Consider the following 20,657-nt stretch of genomic DNA (forward strand, 5'->3'; position numbering starts at 1 on the left):
AAATACTCTTGGTTTGTGTTTCCATTGGTCAATTCATCTGGATAATTGTCAGATATTCACTTGTCAGATATTCTGTTGGTATGACTTAGACACACACACACACACACACACACACACACACACAGCCTGGATACCAAGTGGTCCAGTTATTTTTAAAAATTCAAAAATAGATCCCAGTATTTTTCTAATGTTTCTCTTTTGATTATGTGATATTAGTGGGCAGATTTATTATGTACACACAGTTAATCACTGGGATTCCCGTTATAGAATGAGTTTGACAATGTCCCTATAAAGTGGGAATAATTTAAACTTCAGTATTATAGATCTAAGCCCCATGGACTGAGAAAGCTCTGAGACTTTTGAGGGCCTGCATAGAGACCCATATGCAAAGCTGTTCCCGTGGGGATGAGAGTCTAGGGGCTTTGGGTGCATGGATGGGTGGCTGGCTTCAGCCTGAATCACGGAAGGAGGAAGCCTTTGGCAATGAGGTAATGACTTCCTCAACAAGTGGTGCTAAAAAATAGGAAAAATTGAAACACACTAATAATCTTGGCTGTTTAGGCCAGGTAATGCTCTTAGGCTGTGTTACTTCCCATGATTCACCCTTCAGCCATTTACAACCTTGGGTCCCATTTTTGTTTTTTTCCATGTTAAATTTTGATGTAATTTAGTAATATTAAATTCAAGTTCAGGAGTGATTTCTCTTTCTAATACTCCAAGACAGCATGACAGGCTGTGGGGTGTGGTGAGGCAATGTGAACTCAAACAGGATCCTTGCTCTTTTTGGATAACGCTGTGCATATATTGTAGTAAGCACAGGGCATATTTGTGAAAAGAAGAGCTGATGGAAAGAAAGATTATGTGGGAGTCAGGCAACACCCACTCCAAGTTTCTACTGATTTCTCCAAGTTAAAGAGAGCACACGGTATCAGTTTCAACACGTGAGTCTCTCACCATTTTGGATTGGAAATGGAATACTGTAATTTCGTTTTTCACTTTAACAAAAGTCCATCGCACTACCAAGAGGCAGAGGAGATGAGGAATCCAAAGGGAAGCGTTTAAATCACAAAGTTCAGCAAATGGGAGCAAACGCATCTTTCCCTCTAAGCTCAGGGTCAGAACCTCCAGAAAAGCGAGGCCTGGGATTCCGAGCCCCGGTGCGCCCACGAGCAGGGTAGTCTAGACACGTGTGATGTGACGGTGTCTGTCTCAAAGTCCGGGAGAAGAGCCCTCACCAACCCCTAGGATTGTCCCGGGAATGAATAAACCCGCCCTAGGTGGTGCACAGCTGGTCGGTGCGCTGGAGTCCTCCTCTCTCTGGCCCCGGCTCCCAAGGCCAAGGCTGCCAGGCGGGCGCATCCCTTTTGTCTCCTGGGAATAAGGATGGGACAGCTGCTCTGCCCCGCGAAGGCAGTGGAGCGTTCTGTGGCCTTTCTGGGAGCGTCCTCGGGCCGGGAGCAAGTTGAGGGAAAGGGAGGAGAGGGGGAAAGGGTCCCAGGGACTGAACTCCATTGCCCCGGCGAGGCGGGTGCAGGTGAGGAAGCCAGTGCCGAGCTGAGCAGCTGTCAGGACCGCAGACAAGTGGAGCAGGGCAGCCCGCCGGGCCACCGGTTCCCACGGCGATCGGAGCTGTACCTGGGCCAGGCCCCGTTCCTGGGCGACGCCGGGGGGGACCCCGAGGGGCGTCCCCGCCCCCGCAGCGCCGGTCCGGCCCCGGCCCCGCCCCGCTCCGCCCCGCCCCGGGCTCGGGGCTCGGCGGGGAGCCGGCGGAGCGGCGGTGCCAGGTCTCCCGCGGCCAGGAGGATGGCCCAGGTCCCGGCGCTGGAAGACACCTTCCCGCAGGCGCAGCCTTCGCCCCGACGCGCCTCTGCAGTCCCGGACGAGTGCTGCGTGCAGCTCCTGGGCAAGGGCTCGCTGGCGTACCCCGAGGACAGGCTGCACCTGGCGGCCGGGGCGCAGCCGGGCGGCGCGCTGCGCAGAGCGGAGCAGGACGACTCGGAGCGGCGGGCGGGCGTTAAATCCGGTGAGTGCTCTGCGTCCCCCGGGATGAGCTCGGGGCAGGGATGATGTAGTCTAAAAAAAGGCAGCCAGTAATAAAAGTAAACCCACCCCAAACATCCAGATAGGTAGAATGTTCTGTTTGGATCTTGTGTTTCCTCCAGGAAAATATCTGTTAACTACCAATTAAAGAACTTGGCATAGGTCTTCCTTCAGTCCCCCGGCCCCACAGCCACCCGGTTTGGTGCAAAGGTACATTAAGAGGCTCCTTCGTTCATTTTATATTCTGATTTTCTTTGTCACCTTTCCAACTTGCAATCAGAAATGCATTTAAGCAATGATAACTTTTCCTCTGAAGAAGAGGATTCGGACAGTCCCGACAGCAAAACCAAAGCAGCCGATGCACCCTTGTCCCAGAAGAAAACCATCACGCAGATCATGAAGGACAAGAAGAAGCAGACCCAGCTCACCCTGCAGTGGTAAGACCGCCAACGGGCTCTATTGAAGCACGCGTTGAGTTTTAAAAGTCGGTATCTTTAGAGTCTTTGCTTTTCCCATTTTGCCTCTCTCTTAAACTTTTTTGTGGAAAGTTTAAAAGACCAATTAGAAATTTATCCCACACTTTTTTCACTGAGTATTTGGCATAGGGACATATAAGCTAGTGAAAATGATTTGCAGTACAAATAAAAACCACATCACTTTGTTCATTATTGACTGAAACTATAATTTATTCAAGTGTAAGCAATAATGAATGTTTTTATGACTTATTTGCTTAATATGAAATCAGTTTGCTCCATACATATATATATGTTATTTGACAGTTTTGAGTTTATAAAACATAAATCTTAAAAACAATTTAAAATGATGAAGAATCTTAACATTGCCTCTATCCATAAGAGGGCAAATTAAAAATTGCATGTTGGTCATAAAATGAAATGCATTTGAACGATATAGAAGACAGAAAAATCAGTTAAGATATCACTATTAACTTAAATAAATGTTCAACTATTTTTATAGCACCTGTCAATGTGATTTATTATAGTGAAATATCACAAGTTGGATTTTGTGGAAAATCCTTTAAAACCAACAGTTTATCAGTTGGCTCTCTATATAAAAGCATTTTGTAATATTGATCTAAAAGGAAGAGGGATCTAAAGTAAAAATGTAATATTAAAGTTCTCCTCATAATGTGAAGAAACAGGAGTACAAATTTTCTCCAAAGTACCAAATAATAGGCAAATAATTAAAATTTTCTATTCATTGATTATTTACACAATCTCTCTATATAAAGTATTATCTAAATATTAGAAAAGTGCCAAAAAACCATAAAAACTTGTAAGTTTTTATTTTCATTTATTATAACATTGAATTACAGTTTTACATACTAAATTTATATGATATACTCAGATCTTTTCAAATATTTGAAATATAAACTAATGATCTTCTAAAGTTATGGTTTAACTATTGAAGTGATGCCACAATTACTGGTTAACAATACACCAGAGTGGTAAATAATTGAGCTAATAATCTGGAATAGTTAGGGTACAACTACTTTTATCAGAATAATTGGGGCAAAAATGTATTGATTTCAGATATATTATGGAGGCATTTTGAATGATCTCTTTCACTTTTTTCAGAGTGAATGAAAACAAACTTGGGTTTTTACTTTATAAATATAAATGCATTATGATTAAAGACAAAAGTTATACTTCAAATTAACATTGTACTTATGTCTAAGATTATTCAGTAATTTGAAGACAAAAACAATACCTCAAATACATCAAAACAACCAGGTGAAAAATGAGCATTATATGTGTGTCATTAGTTTTATAATATAAAAATTATATAAAAATATTTTTAAAGAGTTGAGTTTTTCTGTGATTTTCATATTTTTGAAACTATAAAATGCTATCATTTTATTTAAAATTTCCACATTCTCCCCCAACAAGTGTTATATATATATTTTTAAAAGAAACCTAAGTGAGCAATTTGTATTTTGAGAAATTTTCCTTAACTTTGTAGATTATATTGGGGATGGTAAAAATTAGAACTGAAAGTTAAAGAGAAAAACTTGGTTGAGTAACTCCAATTTTTAGTGTCAACTAGGTATTTGGTTTTATGTATGCATATCATACTTGGTCTTGGTTCTTCTTGTCCATCTTCATAGCAAAATAGACGTCTGATGTTTTACTTGCTTAGGGGACATATCCTTTACTTAAAAAAAAAATCTCATGCACCTTGGGAATATGTTAAATCAGAGAGCTAAAAGAGTTCTACCCAATTTTAATTTTAATGAATACCCTATATTGCATTGTTCTTATATAGTAATAATTATGATTTTACTATATATACAGTGGGTAAATTTTAGCTAAAATCACCTATAGAATTGTTAGGAAAGCTGCAAATTGAATCTATAAGTTCTAATATGTTGAGTACTATTCAGATATTTGTAAGCTTTAAATATATACCATTACATTTATGTAAATTGTGTTTAGTTGCAATTTATAGACTTCTAAATTAAATAGAATTATCTCTAAATTTCCAATGCTGGTATTGTTATATTTATAATATAAAGATGAATTTATGTCATTTGTGGAATCATCTATAGAGAACTGCATAATGTTTTGAGTGTATGGGATGTTTTAGGTAATTATAGTACTGCTCACAGCGTAAAGGTATAGAATAGAGCTAGATCAGTACCATTTCAAAGTTAAGTGAAGTGAGTTTACTCTTATGTATTTGCTCAATAAGTGCATCACCATGCTTCCTAACTAGCAGGGTTCAGAACTAGTTTGTGAATTAAAGTATATGATTGTAGACATTTGCCATCCTGAAAACTTTTAGCATTGAGAATGTTCTTTTAAAGAACCATTATTAATATTTGTATATTTCAGAGCAAACTCTGATAGACAGTGAGGACTTAAATAAAAGTAAAACCTATTTTTTCAGGTGTAGACCAGGCAGGAATGGTTTTATGTTAGTCATAGTATTGCAACTGCAACTAGCAGATATTAATTGAGATTCTTGCTCCTCTGACATTAATCTTATGATTTGGAATAATATCCAGAATAAAGAAAGTCTGCTTATGTCTACTCATGAACTCATTTGTATAAAATGTCTATTCAAAATGGGCAATAAATCAATATAAAGGGGGAATGAAAAAGAGAAATAAACAAAATGTTTGATCTTTTTGCTTTTTTCTTAGGCTTGAAGAAAATTACATTGTATGTGAAGGAGTTTGCTTACCACGGTGCATTCTTTATGCACACTATTTAGATTTCTGCAGAAAAGAGAAATTGGAGCCAGCTTGTGCAGCCACCTTTGGAAAAGTAAGCAACTCATATTGGCTATATCACGTTACAATTAAAGTCATATCAGGCAGACAGTATGGACAAAGAAATTCATCTGAACAAGTTTTCATACAGAGTATCAAGAAATTTGTTTCTCAAGCATAAATGATGTCTCTTAAGAGCAGTATCTGGAACGACTATATATTTTACTTTGATTTTACGTACTATATGTATTACCTTGGACTACTATATGTTTTGAATATTAGAATCTTGGCTATCAGAAGATTTAATGTGACCTGAAAGGAAACTCTATTTGAGCAATGACACTTCCTCAAAGAGGGCTATATTAAAAAATGTGATCAGGACTATATTGAGAAGCAAAATTAAGTGGAGATGACATGTATCTTGTTAATGTAGTTGTTAATTATGTTTATTAGTTAGCTAGTCCAAGTATATGAGTTTTTAATAGATTTTTATTCTATTACTACAATAGACCTCTTAATTCTCCTTTTCATGTGAGTATTTTTATACCTCAATATCTAAGGTATTATGGGATTGGTTATATTTTTTATATTTATATATATTTCCTTCTACCCAAACTGTATGATTAAGATGGGAATCTATAGAGCGGATATCACTATATTTATATATGTTGATCTCATTTTGAGAATCAGGAAACACTATCAATATCTTGGGAAAGTCTTGTTCTATTGTCTAGGATATCCCAGGAAAAACTGTAGGAAGCTTAATTAATTCCCAAGCATGCATTTAATATAAACTGAAATCCAAAGTCTATCCTCTAGAGGGACTCATTGTCCAGAAAATAATGAGTACTATGTTCTGACTTTTCAGTTTTTAAAAATAAAATCATTTGTTAGCTTATTTTAAAAACCTGTTTATGGGAGAGAGTGTGATATGGTGTATGGTAATCCAATGATTTAGGTTCTAGCCTAAACTGCGACTAATTTGTTCTGAGACCTTCTGAAAGCATTTGACCTTTTCACAACTCAGTTCACTTGTTCTATAAAATAAGGAGGTTGGTTAAGACAACTTTTAATGTCCATTTTAACATTGCTATTTTATGAGCCCACCTTATGGTAGTAATTCTTTTTTTTTTTTTTTTTTTTTTGTATTTTTCTGAAGCTGGAAACGGGGAGGCAGTCAGACAGACTCTCGCATGCGCCCGACCGGGATCCACCCGGCAGGCCCACCAGGGGGCGATGCTCTGCCCATCTGGGGTGTTGATCTGTTGTGACCAGAGCCATTCTAGCGCCTGGAGCAGAGGCCAAGGAGCCATCCCCAGCGCCCAGGGCCATCTTTTGCTCCAATGGAGCCTTGGCTGCGGGAGGGGAAGAGAGAGAGAGGAAGGAGAGGGGGAGAGGTGGAGAAGCAGATGGGCACCTCTCCTGTGTGCCCTGGCCAGGAATCAAACCCAGGACTTCCACACGCCAGGCCGATGCTCTACCACTGAGCCAATCGGCCAGGGCAGTAATTCTTACCTGTTTGGCGAGTCATGAAACACCTTGAGAATCTGATCAAAACTACAAAACCATTTCCTGAGAAATTAACACATACATAAAGTTTGCCATGAAGCCCTTAGAAGAGAGAGTATGTGTGGGTCTCCTATAATCCAGATTAAAACCCCTGTTTTATGTAGAGAGGATTTTTGTTTTTTAATACGATACTATTTTTTTTAGCAAATTTAGAGAAAGAAACACAGGAAGAAAAATTTTAAAACACTGCTGTGGAGATCTAGTAAAGCAGAAGGTTTCATGTGTCCTTTCAGGGTTGAAGATGGATATGTAATTGTGGGTAAAGAACTGACCAGAATTATTATGAAGAAACCCATTGCCTTGGTGGTAACATCAAGCAAAAGCAGATATTGGTATGATCTGCCTTGAAAATTGAGACAGTTTCCAAGTAGAACAATCTCATCAGTGAAGTGCCTCCCTGCCTCTGCTCATGCATTATTGCTTATCAATTTGTATACGATATTACTTTTCCCAGACTAAATATTTACTTGAAGTTCAATATTTATTTTTTAGAATTAATTAGTTATGGGCGACTTGCAATAGAACCACACACTTTCTGAAAACTAATGTAATTGACTTTCTTTTTAGACAATTCGCCAGAAATTTCCCCTCTTAACAACACGGCGGCTTGGAACAAGAGGCCATTCAAAGTAAGACACATCAATAAACACATTTAAGACCTGTGCATATGATATCTTGTGCATGAGGATTGACACAATGTAAAATAAGTATTGTCTTTATTGGCAAATAGAACATGTATTGTCTTTATTGGCAAATAGAACGAGCTATTTTCTTTTTGATGAAGCAGACTTTTACCAACTATAAGAACTAAAAAGAAAAACAAGTGGATTTTGGGATAATGTTTAAAAAGCGTAATCTACACAGAGAAATCATATGATTTTTTTCTGATGAAATAATTTAAATGAATCATTTTTATAATCTTAAAGCCACTCCTGAAGGAACTAGTGTCACGAAAGGGACATGTATATAACTAAATCAGTGCCCGGACGTAATTCACACTTCTGAAGAGCAAGGCCAAAGCCAGGAGTTGAAGCATGATTCTGGTTATTCCTCTGGTTTTCTTTTAGATAATAATTTCTTAGAACCCCCTTTTGTCCTCGAAGACAAATAATATGCCCAAATGATCCCTTTGGTCATCTCTTCATGTAAATATAAATATGAAATAAGGTGCCATATATTCCCTTTCTTGGTAACTGAAGCTATTTTATTTCTCTTGTGGCAGTCTTTGTAGAAACCACTGTTACAGGTTCTTGTCCATCCATTATTCACTCTTTTCAGTCTTTAGATTATTTTCCTTCTGCTTACAGACATATCCAGATCTCTTTTATGTTGATTAAAACAACACTATCTCAAACTTTCTGTACTACTCTTCCTAATTACTGTTATTTATTTTCTTTTTTCTATTTCTTGAAAGAGTAGCTATCCGCTAGTGTGAACCACATCCCTCTGTTCCAGTCCGTTTCTTTACTAGTCACTGGGCAACCCAATGGGTCATTTCCACTATTATTCATCTTTTTTGACACCTGTCTAATATTTGAACCTGTTGATAATATCCTCTTAAAATAAATACAAATATAAAACTTCCTTGATGGTTTGCCCATCACCACCCTGGCAAGTTCTCTTTTCTTTCCTATCTTGTTTTCTAGCTTGTCTGGTATCTCCTTCTGCCCTGATATGTAATTCAGCACCATCCAATGAACTATAATGCAGCCGCACAGTTTTAAAAAAATTCTAGTAGGCACATTTAAAAAGTTAAAAAAAAAAGCCATATAAAACTGATTTCAATGTTTCATTTAATCCAACATATACAGAACATTTGATTACCATGTATATAATCAAAATAATTAAATATTATTAATAAGATAGTTTATGTTCCTTTTTTTCTTACTAAGCTTTTGAGATCCAGTGAGTATTTTATACATATAGCAACATCAACTCAGACTTGTCACTTTTTAAGTAGTCAATGTCCACATGTGACTAGTGGCGACTCTATTGTCTAGCTTGTTGTAGTCACTTGCCAAAAAAAGATGTCTTTTTAAAAATTAATTTATTTTTATTTAGATAATTAAATTTAACAGGGTGATATTGGTCAACTAGAGTACATAGATTTAGAGGAAACATCTTCACATCATTTCGACAGTCGATTATGTTGTATACCCATCCCCCAAAGTCATATCATCCTCGTCACCTTATATTTGTTTCTCTTTATACACCTCTCCTTCCCCCACCTTCCTTTGTCTCCTCCCTTTCCCTCCTCCAGTAACCACTGCACTCTTATTTATGAGAAGACGTCTTTTTTTAGACGTCTTTCTCCTGAATGTCTGTCTTCATTCTGACTTTCATAACCTGGCCTTGACATGGTCTTTTCAGTCCACTTAATATATTTTTTCCAAATTGCCCATCTAAAGTTCAGATTTAGTAATGACTCTCTCATTCTCAGAAACTTTCACCAGCTCATAATTTCTACTATGAAAGGCAATACTTTCTCATCTTGATATTCAAAGTCTATTATGATTGAGTCCCAACCCATTTTCTTATTATCCACTTCTCATTTCTCAGCATGTAGCCTGTGCTATCCCCAAATTATAGTCCTTTTACCCATTGCTTCATCTGACTGTCACTCCACAGTTTATGCTGTCTTTTTCTATTGGAAATGACTTTTTCCCTATAGTATTTTGAAATATTATCCATTTAAAAAAATGTCCTATGAACTTTCTTTTCTTCAGAATCTTTCCTTAACCCCTTGATTTATTGTAGGTTCTTTCTTTGTACTCTCGTAGCAATCTGTTGGTATCTATCCTAGTGTAAAATTAATATTTCTTCCCCCCAACAGATAGTATTTTCAGATTAGAGACCTTGTCTCACCTGTACTCATGTTTAATGACTGTTGTCTGATACATAATATATGATCAATTAGTATTTGTCTAATTGATTCCAACTAATGTTAATAGCATTGTGGCCTGAGAGGAGAAATAAAATGCCACATTGAAAGATAATATTAGCTTTTTCCTTCTAACCAAACGTTAGGCTCAATTTTTCTGGCTGATTTCTACTGAATTTTATTTCTATTGCATTGTGTGTGAAGGAAAGATCAGTTAGTGTTTGAAGTAAATAGGTAATAAAAAAAGAGGCAAAACAATCCTGCAAAATTCTCCTCATAAGATCCACAAGAGGGGCAAGCAGTCAGGCTGCAGAGAAAGTCAATTAATCCTAGAAGGAGCCTTTAGGATTAAGGATGAATCATTAACTTTGTCCTTTGTGACATGGTGAGTCTCCAGTGTTAAAGTTTATGTAACAATAAATGGTGACTTCAGGCAATTTGTTTGATATCTAAGAGCAGACATACTCATGAGCAAAGGATTAGCAATTTGAATTTTCTTCTACTTTTCTGATATGCCATTTGATTTATATAACTTGCCTATTATATGTTTGGTATTTTGATATCATGGGGAAAAGAAATTTTCCATATGTACACAAAGGATGTTGAAAGATAGAGCAAAATGTAGAATTTGTGTACTTTGTAATTGGTAATGTTTGATATAATTATTCTTATTTATATAGTTTTCCTGTTTTTGTATATTTTCAAAGAATATCCTTCAATTTTTACCTTAAGAGATAGTATGTATCAAAAGGCAGCATTGCCTAGTGGTTAAGAGCATGGGGTTTGAAGTTGGACAAATCTAAGCTTTAATTCTATACTTCCACACAGAGCTGTATGATTCTAAATGAATTGTTCAACTTTTCATCAGTAAAGTAGGTATAAAACATCTATCTCATAACTTTATTGTGGAAATTAAATGAAATGAAGTATAGGAATAAATGGAATAAAACAAATATGCTTTCAACCTTACTATTCTTAATAATATGAAGTTAATTAATCAGTATATCCAAATACCAGCAATGTAAAGTTATTATTTATTGAACAACACACACACACACACACACACACACACACACACACAGTAATCCTAACAATGACAATATGAGATTGGAATACCTGTGTTTTACAAATGCAGATACTACAGTTCAAAAGTTACTGACTTGCCTAAGCTCACACAGATACAGAGAAAATAACAATATTAGCAATAAATCAAGAGTTATTTGGCTCTAAACTTTGAGCTTTGCCAACTAGTAAAGTCTACTGCTTTCTGATATAGTCATAGCAACAAAACAATTGTTTAATTCACCTTTTGGTTTTTTAAAGTATAAATTTTATTGTTTTTTCTGAATTGTTTTAAAAATTTATTAATATATTAGCTTCTTTTTCAAAGAGCTTAGGAAATATTCTCAAGCCTCAATCAGAAAGCATTTTAAATTATTTTATATTTATTGAGATATTTTATATTTTATATAAAAGAAAGTTGATTGTACAAACAAAATTTTGCTTTCTGCTTTTAATTTTTGTCCTAAACATTTCTATGTGTTAGTATATTATCTTCACAATCACAATTTCTAGTGACTGTTTAATATTTCAAACTTTTATATTTTATGAAAGGTATTTTTATGTATGTAGAAATATGAAGAAATGATGATCCAGAAATATAAATGAAGAAGAAAACATATTTTGGGAAAACAGGAATTTATAATTTCTCCCAATTTTACTACTAATTTTGTAAAACTTATTTTATTGTCATAGAATTTAGTGTAATGCCCTAAATATACTATCACTGAATATTTATTAAGTTATTTCAAAAATAAAAATAAACTGGGTATTAATTTATTTTAATTTTGTGGATTATATATATTAAAATACATTAATGATGGCCATTTAAAAATATAATTTCTTATTTTTTACCAAATTCTTATGGACTATGCTAGAGTGTGTCCAATCACTTCATTTGGGTCTTTCAGACAGAACTTATTTTAGACCATTATTAACTAAAAGATTTTTCTATATTGTGGGTGCAAGATGAGCCACTGTTTTTAAAACCGTCCTTAGATGTTATTAGGGTGCATAGAGCAATGTCACTTTCTAAATTTTACTGGTTTATGTAAATCCAAATGTCTGGGAAACACTGATCTATGGTGACAAAGAGATGGTTAGTAGAGTCTAAAAAAAAATAGAAGTAGATTCTGTGTTTATTTGCAAGTTCTGTTTCTCTAAGATAACTGGGGGTATTCAAGTAGTCAGTCCTCACTACTCACCATTGTGCAGGTGCTACCTCTTTCCCTCATCACAGAATGAAAGATGAAAACAGTTTAATTAAATAAAATGAGCCAAAAACTTATTCAAATGAAAAGAAGAGAGAAAATATTTAAAACAGATACTAAAAGCAACAACAAAAACAAATGGACTGAATAATTATGTAGGACTAGATATCATCCACTGTCAAAATTAGAAACAATTAAAAATTGAATAATTTGTTTCCAGTGGCAAGTGGGATGTCCTCACAAGAATCCATTGCTGTCAAAGGTTTTGGGAAAAGTCGCTAAAGATTAACACTAGGGGTCAGAAAGCTTCGCTCTAGCACACCTAACCTATGTGTATTTTGGGGATAAAGTCAGTCAAGTTGCAGGCAACATTAGCATCTCAGCTATACATTCCTTCTGTCACTCTTACCATCACCCTTCCTGCCAAGGAAATCAATATCCCCAATGGTGGATTCCCTCCATTTTTAAACCAAGATAAAAGCTGACTTTGATTTTGTGTGGCTATTTTAATCTTCTCTTTGATTTACAACCAATGCCAAAAATATATACCTAATTATTTTTCTGTGCATTATATTTAAATTTAGGTTTTGAATAAATAAAAATTCAACATTCTATAGGTACAGAAGAGCAATGACAAATAAGTATTTTATGTTATAAATGTATTATATCAAGAATGATCAATCCATTTATATTTATATTGATGTATAAAGGTTGGTGCTAAAGAGGTTTTGAGATGCAAAGAATAATAAGATAAAGTACATGGTGTCAAAAAACTTCTACTGTGAATGATTATTTATTCAATAAGCATTTTATTGAGTGTCCTGAGCTGGCCAAGCCCTTGGGATACAATGATGAACATTAAGAACCTATATCACACCCTTGCTCACTCAGTGGAGTGAGTAAGTGAGAACACAATGGAATAGATTTCATGCACAGGGTAGACTGTTTGATTTGAAGTTACATTTTAATTTCATGTAGACTTTGATCAGTTAAGTCTCAGTTTTCAGACATGAGGGACAAAAGCTATTATCTTATTTATTAGTGCTGATTTAGTGGGTTAATAAAACTGATATGGCAGCTGCTCTTATCATACTAAGTTATTGCAAGGCCCTGAACAGCTTAATCCCACCATTTCCTTATCAGTTATCACTTGTGTAGTGTAAACTAACATCAGGGCTACTAGCTCAGTGGGAACATATGTTTCAAGAATTCTATATAAGAACTGAAATGGGAAGAAGTAATAATATAGGTGTAGATATAAGTAGATCAGCAAGTGAAGAAAAGTATTAGACACAATATAAATATTTTAGTAGTAAAAAAAGAGCAGTAATAATTGCATTTGTCCTATTAAAAATCTCTTATATTTTATAACATGTTAACTTTAACATGTGGACACAAAAATTAATGAATAATTCTTCTTTATTCCTAAAATGTAAATGATATCTGTAAATTAATATAAAGTTAAGACAGTTGATGATAATGAATGAGCACAATTTTGTTATTTCACAAGAACTACAATACTTGCATTATGGAAACATTTTCTTAGACATATTAGCTAATCATACCTAGAATTTTAAAGCATTATCTAGCTACGCAAATAAAAAAGGATAAAAACAATTTAGGGAGAAGGAACTGTGGAATGTTTTGAAATCATTTTTTGTTTTTATGGAATTTTTTTCTTTAATGAAAGAAAATGGGAATCTTTATTCAAAGTAACCTATAGGGTAGCCATCAGTTAGTTGTATATAAATTAAAACAACTAGTTATCCCAGAGTGAAAACTTCATTTCTTAATTTAGCATGCACAGCCTATGTTGTTGTTATGTTAGAGTATTCTGGAAAATTTCTTAGCAAGTTTACTTTAGGGGAATATATTAACAACAAAATAGTGGTATAAGTTGTTGCAAATGAGATGAAAAATCCATGTACATATTGCATGAAATTACTCTGCCCAGTTTTATGAAGTTTGTGTGTTAGGAGGAAGAACAGCTGCTCGTATGTTACCTCTTCTCCGCTCTCAAAGACACTTGATTATTACTCGGATCATAACATGTACCTAGTTAGACTGAAAGGAAGGTTGAAGGAGAAGAATTATATTGTCAGCTCCAGAAAAGAACTGGATATGAAATGTGCTAACGCATTACAGTGGTCATGGCAAAGTAGAGATTTATATTCCTGACAACATTCTTTCTACCTAAATACCCTGATGCCATGCCCTTTATACACATTGTTAGTTATACAACATTTGTTCAACACCCTATTTTACTGGTAATCTGAAAATATGCAGTGTTATGAAAAAGTTATTGAAAACTATTGGCTTTAAGAGCATTTGTGTTTTATCAGTTTCTAAATTTTTAGCAGGATACACCGACTCATCCAACCAATGAGGCTTTTCCTTTACAGTAATGTCTCAAGGGAAACACAGTGAAGGAAAGAACAATTCTGTCCTCCAAATCTTATAGTTTAGTAGGGAAAACATGTATACATGTATCAAAGGTACGTGGTATGAAGCTACATGGGGTAAAGAAATGACCAAGCGAGGAGTTCAGAGGACAGAGAAATCAGTTTCATCTGAAAGACCAGCAGAAGCTTCGTGCAGTAATGCTACCCCTGGAGGCCTGGCTGAGGAATGAGGCAGGAAGGAAGAAGGCATTGTCCACGGAGGGGGAACCCAGCAAGTGAAGGCGCCCAAGTGCGAGAGCACGCTATTCATGGAGAACAAGTAATTCTGACCGTGATGTGTAAATTTATACAGTCTGAGTTGTAGGATTAAAGGAATTAGTAGATTTACTTACATCATTTTAGACAAGAGATTTTTCAGTGCATACCAAATTTAAAATTGTGTTGATATTTTTAAGTATATAAAACTGTAATGCGTGCTTTTTACCGACAAATTTCTATTTATAAAGTTTTAACTTTTTATGATGTTAATTAATCCATTAATGTTTATTGGTTCCCTATTATAGGGAGTCCTAGTTTATATATGGAATTTCAATTATGAAACATCCCGATCAGTGGTGTAGTTCTTAATGATTTATGTTAGTTATCACTGCTTAATATAAATCATGCTGAGCTAAAGGAATGAGTGTGTATGCAGAAAACAAGCCTCTTCAAACTGTATTTCACATAAAAAATTCTAATTATAAATAAAATTGATATACAAATACATCTCTAGCTATCTAGCTATTTACTTCTATTTTTAACTAAATTTTGCTCTAATGATGGGAAAAAGGAGATAAAGTGTTAATCATTTTATTAAAATAAAGAACAAGTGAATTATGTAATGAAAATATCCTTTTCTTCAAAACCGCAAGTAAAAAAAATATATATATAAATCTATTTTAGTTACTATTTACTGGGTCCTAAAGGATGTTGCAACTTTTACAAATAGTGGTCATCAGGTGATTTTTAAAAATGGAAGAAAAACGTGCCTCAGGCTTGGCCAGTGTGGTCATTGCCCCGTGACTGCAGACAGTCTGGAAGCCGTGGACTAAGGTGGATGTGGATGTCAGAAGCATTCTTGTTCCTGTCCTGATTTTTCATGTTGGCTTTTTCATCAGTGTATTGACAACTAGCACAGTGGTCAGGACACAGGATGCCCTCTAACATTTGTTAAACTCATGGTCCTCCCTTCACTTGCCTTATGATTTTTGTCTGCCACCTGTCGAGGCCCCATAGTTTTTTTTTTATCTCAGTCTGCAAGGCAAACCACTTTTTTATGGTATAACATTTTTTACATGTTGAAAAAGGCAGATGAGAAAGAAAAAGATAAAGTTATAATAAAAGACTATTAACTTTTAAAACAATACTTAACATATATTGCTTCAGCAAGTGGCTAAAATGTGGTTATTTAAATGATAGCATTTCTATAACAAACAGCAAGTGCTAAAGAACATAAAATGACCATATCTTGTATTTTTATTGTATATCTTGTATTTTATTGTAATGCTGTTCTCAATCATTTCATGCTTTATAAAGGAAATAGTGCTTATTTTATCAACTAATTTTAATATACTTGGCTGAATATCATCTAAATCTGCTCATTTGTTTATGGTTTTGAGGTATTTCCCTTATCTATTTCTATTAATATAGCTGCTTTTGGTAAGGTCTTAATGACTTAAACTTAAGTTTCCTTCTTTTAGTTTTTTTTTTTTTTTTTTTTTTTTTTGTATTTTTCTGAAGCTGGAAATGGGGAGAGACAGTCAGACAGACTCCCACATGCGCCCGACCGGGATCCACCCGGCACGCTCACCAGGGGCGATGCTCTGCCCTTCCGAGGCGTCGCTCTGCCTCCACCAGAGCCACTCTAGCGCCTGGGGCAGAGGCCAAGGAGCCATCCCCAGCGCCCAGGCCATCTTTGCTCCAATGGAGCCTTGGCTGCGGGAGGGGAAGAGAGATACAGAGAGGAAGGAGGGGGGGTGGAGAAACAAATGGGCGCTTCTCCTATGTGCCCTGGCCGGGAATTGAACCCGGGTCCCCCGCACACCAGGCCGATGCTCTACCGCTTAGCCAACCGGCCAGGGCCTTCTAAAGATTTTATTTATTCATTTTAGAGAAGGGGGAAGAGGGAGAGAGAAGGGGGGAGGAGCAGGAAGCATCAACTCCCATATGTGCCTTGACTGGGCAAGCCCAGGGTTTCAAACCGGCGACCTCAGCGTTCCAGGTCGACGCTTTATCCACTGCGCCACCACAGGTCAGGCATCTTTTAGTTTCTAATTAGAGACAAGTCAGTATAATGTTTTGGGGTTTCCATAAGTTTCATATTTTCTTCATTTCTCCCTTTGTTCCATTATCCCTTCAAGGTCCTTTGCCCTCATCAACCAGAGGATTATTTTCTGTGCTGTAAAAATTGAGCCACTCTGAGCCTCTTCTGCTCAGGGTAATAGGCTACTATTGTCCTTCTACCAAAACCGAGGACTTGAGAACTTGTTTCTATTCTGCCAGACTCAGGAAATACCTTCGTTTACTTTGATCACCTGCTGTTACTATTTCTCAAATACAGTAGCTCTTTCTGAAATTATTTATTATTATATATATTTTTTCATATTTGGAAACACTTTCCTCTTTGTCTCAAATGCCCCAGGGTCATTAGAGGTAGCTTCCCTACCACAACACTTCCTTTTGAACCTCATGGGAGAAAACCCATCTTGGCCTCACACTTCAGGGCTCTGTTCTGGCCCTCCTCCAGCTGTTCCCCTTCTCGAGAGATAAGCAGTCCATAACTTGAGAGAATATGTTCGCCCAAAGACCATACCTTCCTTCTAACCCACATTCCAGGTCCCTGGGGCCTGAGAATGACCTGCTCAGACAGCCTCCTGCCTGCCTCCTGGGCCTCTGTGGGGCTCTTCCTTATCCATCCTCAGGACGGTATTCTGCTCCACCACTGTGCAAAGAGCTGAGGAATGGCCAGGACAGCTGTTTAGAGTGTGTGCGTGTGGATGGATCTTGGACATGGAGTCAGCAGTGTTCACAAGAGGCCCCTCACAGTGAAAATAGAAACAGGAGCTGAGAAGAGAAGGAGGGTGGTGCTTCCACATCACGATGTTGCCACATGGAACTTCTGTGTTCAAATCCACTTATCATAATATTATGGAGTTCAATTGTCAAGATAGAAGGACAAGAACATTTTATTTAGCAATTTGTTAGCTTGACTTATGCATTTTAAATAATTAGATATACGGTATATAAGCCTCTATCGTGCTCTGTCCTGGGCTTTGAAAACATTTAGGGGTGGAATTGCTCGGCCAAGTATCTTCTATATTGCGGAGGTCAGAAAAGGGGCCTTGGAACCTTCATAGTGGTGCTTCATGGGAGACAGGGAGAGTGAAAGGGGAAGTCAGCAGGCTTTCGCTGCCCTCACTAAATACCCACTGTTTGGCTAGCTTCTGTATAACACTTACAGTGTTTGTTCTTGGGTGAGAAATATATTAGGAGTGTGCAATTTAGGAGAATATGCTACAACTTGAGACTAGATGAGATCCTACACTTACCTGTGGCTCAGGATTCATAAACACATTTATAACAAATTATTTGTAACACAGTCTATGATTGATATTTCCATTGATTCATGACATAGTCACCCCCCCCATAGTTGCACAGAAGTGTGAAGTGAAAATGACAGTGAGTTGGGCTTATTTTACATGAGGAAAAACTTTTAAAGGGTCACATGCTTCACACATCTTCCTATGCATGATGTCAACATCTTCCTCACATGTAATGTCACACTGTTTTCTCCAGCTAATAGATAAACTACAAAGGAACCCTACTATTTTCTTATTTAATTGACTAAATTCAAATTGAACAGAGCCATTTGCAAATACACATACTCTGTGTATTGAGCCAATGCCTGACATTTACAAATTTAAGTGCCTACAATTACAATTTTTTTTTGTTTGTTTTGCTTTAAGGGTTTGAAGGGGGTTAGCAGTAGGTGATTCTTCTATCTTTATCAAGTAAGTTCCGGAAGTAAATTTGCAATACATTTAAAACATAAGTAAGATTAGTTACAAACAAAGAGGGATTTTTGTTGTTCGTAAGCACATTATGAAAAAATCAGGAAAGGAGGTTGATCAATGGGCTGCCGTTCTGAGTTGTGGTTTACTTCCATTATACTTCAGTATCTTTCTTTCCTTCAAAAACTCCTGTATTAACACAGAGTCGGTTCTTGTCCTTGCTGTAGGTATCATTATTACGGAATTGGCATCAAAGAAAGCAGTGCGTACTACCACTCCGTTTACTCTGGAAAGGGCCTGACAAGGTAAAGTTCTGCTACTTTCAACACAAGTGCTCTGCAGTTCTTTAAATATGCATGATAACTACTGAACAGAATGACTAAGTTTGCTTATTAAAATGTTTTCTTTTAAGCATCAGACCTTAATTTCAACTTTGTATGGACACTTACAGTGATATGGTCTAGAATACTATACAATTCATATAATCTGTAACCAGTAATGACAAATTAATGGTGAAGCAGGTGTTCCAGAGAGATGAGAAGGAAAACTCAGGGAAGCAAACTGCTTTTAAATTAGTATTTACTTATAAGGCTGAATCTGTTTTAGGATGGATTCAGTAAAAACAAAGGCAAAAGTGGTAATGTGTTTTTCTTTTCCTAAGAGACCATGTATTTTGTAAATATCTGTGTGCTTGACCAGTACCTAACAAAGACAAGAATTTTATTATAATCATCTCTATTCATATATGTGCTGAATAGCAGCTTACCTCAGAAAGATAAAACTATTGACCTTTTTGAGCCACTGTGAAAGAAAGAAAAATGAATATAAAGAACACACTACTTTAATCTGCCATTAACTATCAGGAGGAGGTATTCATAAGTGAAGTGACATTTGGTGAAACCTGTGATATATACAATTACTGTTTTCAAATTCTAGAGCTCTGAATAATTAAATCAACATCTGAGATTGCCTGATGACTTATCAAGAATTGCTCTTAGCTGTCAAAGAATAAACTATTTTTAAAAGCGAAGTAACCTGTGGGGGAAAATAAATGTGATCACCTGAGTCATATAAGAGGAACTCAGATATTATAAAGACTATAATGGCAGCTTATTAGTCATTATCTATTTTGAAGTGCAAATACAGCCCAGGACACACACAAATATTTAATACCAAGATTTCTTTTTGCTTGTCTCAAATCTTACCAGACTTCTCTAAATATATTTAATTTTACTTTTTCTTACTAGACTTATTTTTTTTAGTAAGTTGAGAAAGATGCTTGAATCCCTTTGAACATCAAATAAATTTCTCCAGATTTATTTCAGTAACCATAGTGTGAAATTACTATTTTGTAAGTTTTCTGCATTTCCTTGATAGCTATAACTGTATATAATATTTTTAACTAATGAAAAATGTACTAATTTTTAAGGTTTTCTGGAAGCAAGCTGAAGAATGAGGTAAGAATTCTTTCATTTCTTATATTTTACATCTGCTATAATATGTATTACACACTGAACAGTAAGTGTTAACCACCCTAGTTGTCACACAGAAATAAATATTGTTTATTAGGAGCCCATGGAATCATTGAGGAATTCAGACAGAGCTAAGTTATGTTTGGGGCAGCTATTGGTTCTTTATATGGACCTACTGAACAGTTTTCAGTTAACCTAGCAGAGGTGATTTTTCAATTATCCATACCTAATAGCAGATATTCAAGCAACTGCAAAAAGAAATACCATTATTGATTCAATAAATTTACATTTAAATATAAACAGAAAGCCTAAAGCTTTGGATATGGGAAAAAAATTGCTGCTTGGAATATATCCATTTAGACAAAACCTGTAAATGTCATCAAGAAGCCCAAATGTTATGGCTTCTTTGAATATTATAGTTTGTTTTAAGTACTGTATGTGTGTGTATTAATCGGTTTGCCAATCTGTTCTGCAACGAGGCGGAGATGTGAATGGTGGAGGTGGGAGCCAGGGAGAAAGGGTACATTACACCTCCCACATGCACTTTCTCCCTAGACTCCCCACCCTCTCCCAGCCTCCAACCAAATCACAGATCAGCAAACTGATTTTATCTAAATGAGTTAGACTACCATTAGGGACTGCATGGCTAATTAGGCACATGATAAGGCCTTCATTATCCTCAAGTTAACTAATCATTAAAAAGAGGTGCCACAGAACTAAAGGCTCATGACAATGTGTTGTG

The 20,657-nt window shown here is 36.1% G+C and overlaps 1 protein-coding gene across 1 annotated transcript in view; it reads left to right on the top strand.

Annotated features, from left to right (window-relative positions):
• The first annotated feature begins 1,797 nt into the window (after window positions 1-1,797).
• RFX6 (regulatory factor X6) overlaps window positions 1,798-20,657 on the top strand; it is a 62,635-nt gene continuing 43,775 nt past the window's right edge. The window contains exons 1-6 of the mRNA XM_066248384.1: window positions 1,798-2,023; window positions 2,321-2,477; window positions 5,204-5,327; window positions 7,409-7,470; window positions 18,671-18,748; window positions 19,873-19,900. Of these exons, the coding sequence (XP_066104481.1) occupies window positions 1,804-2,023; window positions 2,321-2,477; window positions 5,204-5,327; window positions 7,409-7,470; window positions 18,671-18,748; window positions 19,873-19,900 (669 nt within the window). The 5' untranslated portion in view covers window positions 1,798-1,803. The remainder of the gene's footprint in view (window positions 2,024-2,320; window positions 2,478-5,203; window positions 5,328-7,408; window positions 7,471-18,670; window positions 18,749-19,872; window positions 19,901-20,657) is intronic.

This window comes from Saccopteryx bilineata, chromosome 12 (assembly GCF_036850765.1).
Source record: "Saccopteryx bilineata isolate mSacBil1 chromosome 12, mSacBil1_pri_phased_curated, whole genome shotgun sequence".
Taxonomy (NCBI): Eukaryota; Metazoa; Chordata; class Mammalia; order Chiroptera; family Emballonuridae; genus Saccopteryx; species Saccopteryx bilineata.